General features: G+C 47.8%; 1 protein-coding gene across 1 annotated transcript in view; it reads left to right on the top strand.

Annotated features, from left to right (window-relative positions):
* Nucleotides 1–441: 441 nt before the first annotated feature.
* LOC137333254 (endonuclease/exonuclease/phosphatase family domain-containing protein 1-like) overlaps nt 442–10,543 on the top strand; it is a 37,646-nt gene continuing 27,544 nt past the window's right edge. Inside the window, exons 1-2 of the mRNA XM_067997415.1 lie at nt 442–639; nt 6,970–7,829. Coding sequence (XP_067853516.1) covers nt 6,988–7,829 — 842 coding nt within the window. The 5' untranslated portion in view covers nt 442–639; nt 6,970–6,987. The remainder of the gene's footprint in view (nt 640–6,969; nt 7,830–10,543) is intronic.

Genomic DNA, 10,543 nt, shown 5'->3' with positions numbered 1-10,543 from the left:
CCTTAACCTTCTAAACTCAAGGGAATACAATTAAATGCAACCTGGCCTTATGATTTAACCCTTGAAGTCCCAGTATCATTCTGGTGAATCTGCACTGCATTCCCTCCAAGGCTAATATATCCATCCTGAGGCACCCGAAAACTGAACACAGTACTCCAGACAAGGTCTGAATCAGCCCTTAAGCCGCCACAGTGCCTGGGGAGATTTAAACACTTAGCAATTAAACTGGTTCAACACTTCATTCGATTAGAAATTGGAAACTGAATTTCAATTCTGATCTGATCGCAAAATGCAACCTGAGAGATTTAAGAGAACTGTGGCTTTAAGGGGCGGCCCTCAAAATATTAAACGTCAAATTGTTGGTTGCGAGGCCACGCCTTCTCTCAGATGCCAATAGGCCCCAGGGGAGACCTCCCTGAAGAGCAGAGTGTGTGTGAGACTATCCCAAACAAACAGAGATATCCAATGCGTGATTCAGCCTTGATCTCTGGTCGGTCAGCCTCGGAACTGAGTGTGTGTGTGTAAGTGTGTCAGTGTGTGCCAGTGTGTGAGCGCGTCAGATCCTTCCTACAAGTGGTTGCAACTCGATCATTGTGCTTAGGGAGCCTGGAAACTGCAGCTTTTACCAACACCGATCAGGTAACTTTAGCACTTGTTGACTTCAGATAAACTTTATAGAGTACCCTTGCGCAGTTAAGTTTAAACGGCAGAGAAACAGTTTGTTTCTACCGCAAGCTTTTCATTTTTCTTCGAGTTTTTCAGGGGGCTCCACTTCAGTTCAAACTTCTGGACCCTGTTCACCCAGACCCCCTTGCTGACTGCCCTCTCCCACCCCCAAACTACCACTCACCTTCCCTAAAATGTACTCAACACCAGATCCGAGCCTTTGGAACTTGGGAGCCATCAGGTGCATTTTCGAGTTTGTTGAAGAATATAGAAATCTGCCTTTAAAAAAAGAAGATACTGATGTTAATTCAAAAGAGAAATCCAAACCCGGCTGCAAGCAGGGGGTTTACAGCTCAGTCAGAGCCCGTGTTTCACTCAGTTAAAACTGGCCAAGTCCCAGCCTTCTGACATGGCACTGGCAGAGGTGACTGGTGCTGTTTTTCTGAATCGTACAGGAAAGGGTGTGAATGAATGTTGCTCCCTTTTACCTGAGGCAAAGTTGGGCTCATTCTTGAAAAGCTAATCAAGGTGCTCAGCAGAAGTAGAATCAGAGAATCATAGAAAACTTACAGCACAGAAGGAGGCCATTCGGCCCATTGGATCTGTACCGGCCGAAAATGAGCCACCCAGCCTAATCCCACTTTCCAGCACTTGGTCTGTATCCCTGTAGGTTACGGCACTTCAGGTGCACATCCAAGTTCTTTTTAAATGAGTTGTGGGTTTCTGCCTCTACCACCCTTTCAGGCAGTGAGTTCCAGACCCCCACCACTATCTGGGTGAAAAAATTTTTCCTCAGCTCCCCTCTAAACCTTCCACCAATCACATTAAATCTATGGCCCCTGGTTATTGACCTCTCTGCTAAGGGAAATAGGTCCTTCCTGTCCATGTATTACAGCCTGACACAATGACACTCCCATGACATGCAGAACACGACAGGAACCAGGATCCAGCAAAGTTCCAGTGCTGAGGAAGGGTCTTCAGGCCTGAAACTTCGACTGACTTGACTTTTGTTTCTCCAAGGATGCTGCTTGGCTTGCTGAGTGTTTCCAGCCTTTTCTGTTACCAGGATCAGGCAGCCAGCTTCACTCGGGATGAAAGGTGTTACATAACCATGTCACCATGGAAGTTTTAATACACTCACATAAACAATTGCTGCAGTATCAGGACATCAACTGCTCTCTCTGCTCTTCCCCTTTGACATGCTCGGTCGGGGGCACATCTCTGCAAAGCTGGGCCCTGTTTGTATTGTGGAGACCTGACTGTTTAACAGAGTGCAAACACAGGGGACTGTCTCCCTGTCTATTGGTAAAACGACTGGACCCGAAGGCAGATGCCTGCCTTTCACCCCGTTGCTGCGTTCTTGCTTTCGTATCACCATGGGTGCTCCTGGCTGCTGGAGTGCGAGCTTTGTGCAGTCGACCACACTCCCCAGTGTAAACGGCCCGATCTACCTTGTTTGACCAGTGATCGGTACCCACTGTCGTGGCTCTCTGGATCTGTCCTTTGAACCAACTCCTCCAAAGGTCCAACCAACCTGCAGGAGTCAGGCAGGGGATTTCAAATAGGAAAAATGGCAGAGCGAGGTGGCGGTGGGGGGGGGCTTTGGCATTGCTTCCTCACAGCCACAGCGGAAGGGAACCTTAGGTGCAAAGAATCTGTTAACCTAAGTTAACACTGTTATGTCCAATAGACACTCAAGTTGGTGTGGTAATGTAATGGCTGCTTTTACTTCAGACTCTTGAACATTCATTTTAGGTATAACAAACCATATATGAGGAGACCCTGGAGTGTAATTGCTACAATGTGCTTACTGCTATCATAGGGGCCTCTAGAGTTCATTTACTAATGTGCAAATACATTTTAAACATCACCTGCTCCTACAGAGCAAACAATATCAGCTGTGGCTCAGTAGTAACGCTAGGTTGTGGGTTCAAACCCCACTCCTAAGAGTTTAGTAGGTTGACCCTCCAGTGTAGTAATGAATGCTGCATTGTCTTTTGGATGAGACGTTAAACTAAGGCCCCGTCTAACCTCTCAGATGGATGCAAAAGATCCCATGGCACTATTTGAAGACGAGCAGGGGTGATCTCCCTGTGCCCTGTTCAATGTTTATCACTCAACCAACACCTAAAACAGATTATCTGGTCATTTATTTCATTGCTGTTTGTGGGACCTTGTTGTGCACAAATTGGCTGTTGCATTTCCTACATTGCAACAGTGACTACACTTCAAAAAACTTAATTGGCTGTAAAGTGCTTTGGGACGTCCTGAGATCCTGAAAGGCGCTATATAAATGCGAGTTCTTTCTTTCAAAGGAACCGGTCCCCTGATGTCAAGCAATTGGGTATATGCATTACACAGAGAACCATCAGCATTACAAGCTGCTCTTCTGTCATGCTAATCTCTGTGAGAGTGACAGCCCCCAACACAGAGCTCGAGCACAGCCGGCTACAGCCCGGAAAAGAACTGGCCTGGGTTTGGTAGTGGTTTTTATTGGACCTTCCAGGTGGCCGGCCTTAGCGAATTTTTAAAAATTTGTTTTCGGGATGTGGGCATCGCTGGCAAGGCCACATTTATTGTACATCCCTAGTTGCCCATGAGGTGGTGAGAGTGGGCTTTCTCCGTGTGGTGATAATGTTCCTGCCATGATGAGTGGGAGGGAGTTCCAGGGTTTCGCCTCAGCCGCCTAGTTTACTTTTGGGTTACAGCTGCCAATGCCGAGCCCACGCATAAGTAGCCGACACCACGATTGGGGGTCTAACCTCAGTATAAAGGCAGCTACAGAGACCAGTGCTCCACTGAATATGGGGCAGGGAGAGCGCAGTGCACTGACGTCACCCTCTGAAAAGAACAGCAATTTTTTTAATTAAGCAGAAAAGGATCTATTGCAGGAACGGGCGGCCTTAACCTAACTGCAGATTTGTCGGCCCACATTTCACGGCTCTTGATGCAATCTGTTCCCTGAACTTAGGGTCAATATTGGAAGTGCCGATTAACACTCGGGTCGATGAAAAAACTACATACAATCGCTGGATCAAAATATTATTATTAATGCAGTGTGTAAACATTCTACATGCCTCTTTCTTACTACACGTTTGTGTTTTAATAGATCACGGTGTGGAGGGGGTGGTTGTGCGAGGGGGAGTGTGGTTGTGCGAGGGGGAGTGTGGTTGTGCGAGGGGGGTGTGGTTGTGCGAGGGGGAGTGTGGTTGTGCGAGGGGGAGTGTGGTTGTGCGAGGAGGGTGTGGTTGTGCGAGGGGGTGGTTGGGGGGTGGTTGTGCGAGGGGGACTGTAGTTGTGCGAGGGGGTGTGGTTGCGAGGGGGTGTGGTTGTGCGAGGGAGTGTGGACAAACCAAGGGGCCCAAGAATTGTGAATCTGGCTCTGAATGTGGGAGCACAGTGAACAGAAGGAAAACCGCACATCTGAGGCAGGCTGCACTCCCGCAAAACACCTGTTGTCAAGGGTTTGGCTTATCGAGGTTTAACCACCTCCCCTTGACATTCAATGGCATTGCCATTGTCGAATCCCCCACCATCAATATCCTGGGGGTCACCATTGATCAGAAACTTAACTGGACCAGCCCTATAAATACTGTGGCTACAAGAGCAGGTCAGAGGCTGGGTATTTTGCGGCGAGTGACTCATCTCCTGACTCCCCAAAGCCTTTCCACCATCTACAACGCACAAGTCAGGAGTGTGATGGAATACTCTCCACTTGACTGGATGAGTGCAGCTCCAACAACACTCAAGAAGCTCGACACCATCCAGGACAAAGCAGCCCACTTGATTGGCACCCCATCCACCACCGGAAACATTCACTCCCTTCACCACCGGCGCACCGTGGCTGCAGTGTGTACCATCCACAGGATGCACTGCAGCAACTCGCCAAGGCTTCTTTGACAGCACCTCCAAAACCTGCAACCTCTACCACCTAGAAGGACAAGGGCAGCAGTCACATGGGAACAACACCACCTGCACGTTCCCCTCCAAGTCACACACCCGACTTGGAAATATATCGCCGTTCCTTCATCGTCGCTGGGTCAAAATCCTGGAACTCCCTTCCTAACAGCATTGTGGGAGAACCGTCACCACACGGACTGCAGCGGTTCAAGAAGGCAGCTCACCACCACCTTCTCAAGGGCAATTAGGGATGGGCAATAAATGCTGGCCTTGCCAGCGACGCCCACATCCCATGAACAAATAAAAAAATACCTGCAAGTCATTCAGCTGGGAGTGGGGGACGGGGAACGTAACAGGAGAGCTGCAAGTACAGAGTTTATTGTGGTGAGGTTCCAGTCTCTAATTGTAAGTAAAGGCCTTTCTTCTTTACTGTTGCTTTGTTAGTCCATGTTCTGCTCTCTTTTTTGCACTTAACATCAATTGTTAGTCTCTGTTTACCACCAGCTTGGACCACCCCTCCACCACCCCCTCCCCGGCTCCCCCATCCCTCCTCCGCCATGGTTTATTCCACTATCTTATCTGGAAATCAATGGAAATGAAAACCAGACGGTTTTAATAACGGGAGGCCGATCAACAATTCCAATTTTATTCCCCGGTGGCAAATTGAAAATCAACCCCAGAGTGTGCAAGTTGCAAACAAATACAGAAAGATATACAATATGGAATTCTAAGCACAGTGTTCTCACATCACATGCTATCCCTGACCCACATGGACAGGAAGCTGCTGACTGCACCACATCCTGGGGGCCCCTCACAGACCCCCCCTTCAGGGACACCCCCCTCCGCGGACAACCGCTCACGGACAACCCCTCCCGGACAACCCCTCACAGACCCTCCCCCCTCACAGACTCCCCCTCACGGATCCCCCCCCCCCCCGGCGGACAGCCCCTCACGGACAACCCCTCCCGGACAACCCCTCACAGACCCCCCCCCCCTCACAGACTCCCTCTCACGGACAACCCCTCACAGACCCTCCCCTCTCACAGACTCCCCCCTCACGGACCCCCCCCCCCCCACGGGCAACCCCTCACAGACCCTCACCCCCAACAAACTCTCCCTCAAGGACTACCTGGGGTCATTGAATCCCAGTTTGGAAATCAATGTGCTTCCATTGCAGTGAAGATCATGGAAGTGACCACCATTCGATCAAAGTGGTGTGAGCTAAATAATACAGACTGACACAGATAATTTTCTTTCAACGAGTTCCCAGGAAGGGTTGTTGAGGTCAGAACTCTGAACTCATTTATCAAACAACTAGTTGCTGAAATGGGCTGAAAGGCCTTCCCCTCCTGAGCCGATCTTTTGATCTTACAAGTGCTTTAAAGGGTCAAAAAGAAACCACAACTTTTTCTTTGAAGGTTTTCCTGCTGTTACTCACCCTCTCGTCCCACCACAGAAATGGAATAAATCAGGGCAAGTCTATGGTTGTATAAAATGTCCGTGATTGTGTTGGGAGGGGTGGGCTTGATGGGCTGAATCAATGTCCCCTACTCACTCTGTACCTTCTGATGTCCGCATACTTTGAAGGTGACGATTTAGTGTCGGGTTCCTAGATGGAATAATGTGTGCTTACTCCTAAACAACTAGACATTTCCTTCTTATTGCTCTTGAATAATGGCTATGGGGCCCTTGGTGGAAGACCTGTGATCATCTGCTGCAAAGTAGTGGATATACTGGGTGACAGCAGGACAAAGGGTGAAGATTAAAACTTGGTAAAGACAAATTTAGGACCAATATCAAGGAGTTCACAATCAAGAGTAAGTTCACTCGAAGAGTGGGTGGGAACTGCCGTGCTGTAGCCCTACCTCAGACCCACGCTCCCTTCGAGCTCTTATTCCCTGTTTTGGTATCAATGAATGTATCCTAAAGAGTGGTCAGTACTTGGAATGGGCTTCCAGGTAGGATAGTGTAGGCAAAAAACCCTGGAATCATTGAAGAAGTAATTAGATGGAAGAGAGCCTTTGGGATCTTTCTGGATGGATAAGCTAGGATGGGATCAATTGCCTTCCCTATCCTTATCTACCTAGTGACACTGAGGTGGGGATTTTTCCTATGCATCCTCTCCATATCACTGATCTCAGTAGGAGGCAGAATGTTTATGATCTGTATACAGATTCATTGCTAAGCCTTTTTCTCCGCCTTAGTCCCCGGCCTAAAATAGAACAAGTGCTCTAATGAGATTAAGGCTGACTGATTGGTGAGTGTTCTGCCCTGCATTGGTCAATTAAATTGACAGATCTTTCAAAGAGCCGGCACAGGCACGATGGGCCGAATGGCCTCCTTCTGTGCTGTATCATTCTATGATTCTATGAGGCCCTAACGACAGTGTATTTGATTCCTCAGGCAGAAAGGCAAAGTAAAATGGGCTACCCCTTGAGCTGCCATCGGCCACAGAGTGACCCGGGACTCCAACTCCCGAAGGCCAGAAAGCGGCAGAGAGGGCCACACCTCAGCGCCACGTGCAACTTTGCCGACACCTGGGTGGCCTGCAGCCGGGTCAACGTCAACACGGCCGCCGAGGAGCAGCTGATGACGCTGCAGGGGATCAACCGGACTCTGGCACACAACATGGTGCTTTACCGCCACAAGATCGGGGGGTTCCGGAAAATCGAGGACGTGGCTTTGGTGACGGGAGTGGGCGCCGCGAAGCTGCAACAGATCAGGCCAGAGATCTGCGTGAGCAGCAGGGAGTCCTCCCAGTCCATGGAAGACCTGTCGAGTTTTGACCTGCTGTCTTCCACCAAACTGAACATAAACATCGCCTCAGAAAAACAGCTCATGGCCTTACAGGGAATGACAGAGGAACTCGCCCATCGTATCGTTCATCACCGTACCGCGTACGGGCCTTTCAAGCACATTGACGATTTACTTCAGGTGACCGGGATGGACATGTTGTTGTTGAGTCCCATCAGATCCAAACTCACTGTCACCCACCCGAAACCCATCTCCTCCCGTTCGTGCGTTCGGTTAGGAGACCAGCCCAATCCAATCTTCTCCTTCTACAGCCTACAGAACCTCAGCCTGAAGCCCGGGGTCCGGGATCGGGCCTCTTCAGTTCGGCCTGCGGCTGAAGCATTCACCGGGATGTTTGATGGAAGGCAGGTCGTCCGTATTGGCAGTTGGAACCTTCAGAGCCTCACCGTGGACAAGATCAACAATCGAGGAGTAAGGGAAGTCATCTGCTTGACGCTGCTTGAAAACGGGTTTGTAATAACATCACTCATTCATCGAATTACATAGAATGTACACTGGTCTGTGCTGGTGTTTGGGCTCCACACGAGCCTCCTCCCACTCCTCTTCCTCTCACCCTATCAGCATGACCTTCTATTCCTTTCTCCCTCATGTACTTATCGAGCTTCCCCTGAAATGCATCAATTCCCTAAGAATGGACACATGGAATTCCCATGGGGCTTCTCCTGATCTGCTTGAGTGTAAATGATGTAGTTGGTTATGTTACTGGACTAGTAATCCAAAAGCTTGGGCAAATCCCACAATGGAGTTTGAGAATTTGAATTCAGTTTTTAAAAATCTGGAAGTAAAAATCAGTAAAAGTGACCATGAGATTGGTCGGATTGTCATAAAAACCCAACTGGATCACTGACGTTCTTCAGGGAAGGAAGCCTGCCGTCCTTACCTGGTCTGGCTCCAGTCCCACGCCAACATGGTTGACTCGTAACTGTCCTCTAAAGTGGCCTAATGAGTCACTCAGTTAAGGGCAACTAGGGATGGGCAATAACTGCCAGCCTTGCCAATGGCACCCATAACCCAAACAAATTAATTTTTAAAATATCGTCCATAAAATCTGGAGAAACAGCGTAACCGGCCATGTACGGTGGGGGATCAGGAGAACTCTGTGGAAACGCCAAGCCAGAGTTTTCAGAATTATGCAAAGTGATTAGGGAAAGGGAGCTGTTGGAGGCAAATCATTTGTTATCGCTCCGCTCTGCTCAAAAACTACTGTTTTCACTGCATCCGAAACTTCTTATGCAAATTTACAGTACTGGGGGCAGGAAATAGGACCACAACTGTAATAAGAGAAGAAATCTGCATGATTTGTAGTTGGGCTTTGTGCCAAATCACATGCCCTGACAATGATGGGTGTGAGAATACACAAGGGGTTAATTTCCTCTGGTAGCGCACTGGCTAATGGGTTTGGGCAAAATGCTGTTTAACATAATCATTAACCAGTTTAAAAAAACTGACTAGAGGCTAAGTTTAAAATAGAGCACAAAGGAATTTTACATGTGCAGGTTAATCAAACGCGTAACTAAGAGCTTTAAGGGTCTTACCAGGATTGGTGGAGGAGGGAACTAAAAGGCAGAACTATCCCCAAACTCTTCATCATATTAGGTAAGATATTATTAATGTCAAAGTTCGCAATGTACAAAACTGAACACCTGCTGGGGTCCTCCTGACCTCTGTGAGAGATCTGTGGAAGTTGCATTTCCCCCCCATTATTTCCACCCATACCTTTAAAACCGCCTCAAAACCTAGCATTTTGACAATGGCTTCGGACAACTCTCCTGAATCCATCACCACTCAGTCAGTCTCTCTTCTCTGTGAAGCACCTTGGGCATTATTTTATTAAAGGCCCATTTACAAATGCAAGTTGTTGTTGAATTGAGAGAGCCATTTTGGAGAGAAAAAAACAGGATGGAAGAACAGTAGGATATGATTATAACACAACCTAAACTGAGCACCAAGAGTAGCTGGTTTGTAGAAAGAAGACAGTGAAGAAATATTTGCATTTATGTGACACCTTATCATATCAAAACATCTAAAACTAACTCACTTCTTGGAGTGCAGTGAGTGTTGTTATGTAAGCAGATACGACAGGCATTCTGCACCAGTAACCTTTTACCAACAGCATTAAGATAAATGACCAGTTAATCTGATTAGCTAAGCAAGGAATGTTGGGCCAGACACCAGGAGAACTCCCTACTCTTCTTCAAATAGCTTGCCATGCTATACAAAGAGCAGTAGAGGGATCTGACTTCATAAAGGACACAGCATTCATCGCAAAAGCTATAACATAAAAAGCACTGAAGAAAAGAATATCAAACAGTTTAATTTCTCTTTTGTTCTAGGTGTGTTATATACTCATTTTCCAGACATTAAACTGAGGGAAAGTTAGTGCAGAGAAATGGAGCATGTTCCATCTCAGGCACCAAGTACTAGGGTCTAACACTCCAAGGGGAAGAGAAAGATCCAGAATTAAGTTTCCTCTAATTTACCCCCAACAATGCACCTCAGCCACAACCTCAGTGGAGCACCCCTGACTATACTAGGGTGACATTTTTACATTATCCATACTGTCTGAGTGAGACTGCCAATTTATGCTGAATTAGGTTGTCTAACCCACTGTACACCCAGTCCCCTCTCAACAAAGTCATTCAGGGCTTCGGATTTTTAAAAATTCATTCTCAGAATATGGGTGTGGCTGGCAAGGCCGGCATTTATTGCCCATCCCTAGTTGCCCTTGAGAAGGTGGCGGTGAGTCATCTTCTTCAACCGCTGTAGTCATGTGGTGAATGTACTCCCACAGTGCTGTCAGATAGAGAGTTCCACAATTTTGACCCAACGACATTGAAGGAACGGCGATATATGTTCAAGTCGGGTTGGTGTGTGACTTGGAGGGAAACATGGAAGTGATGGTGTTCCCATGCATTTGCTGCCCTTGTCCTTGTAGATGGCAGGTTTGGGAGGTGCTGTCGAAGAAGCCTTGGCGAGTTGCTGCAGTGCATCTTGTAGATTGTACACACTGCAGCCACGGTGCGTCCGTGTTTAGATCAAGGTCAACAACCCGACATCAAACATTCTCAATTCTCCAACTACAAAAACGAGAGTTCACAACTTTAGTTAACACAACACATTTGGTAATCATCCTAACACCTGAGTGACTGAAAGCAATTCTGCT

Source organism: Heptranchias perlo, chromosome 16, assembly GCF_035084215.1.
Source record: "Heptranchias perlo isolate sHepPer1 chromosome 16, sHepPer1.hap1, whole genome shotgun sequence".
Classification (NCBI taxonomy): domain Eukaryota; kingdom Metazoa; phylum Chordata; class Chondrichthyes; order Hexanchiformes; family Hexanchidae; genus Heptranchias; species Heptranchias perlo.
Note: the sequence above shows the minus strand (reverse complement) of the source record. Positions and strands in the feature narration are given on the sequence as shown.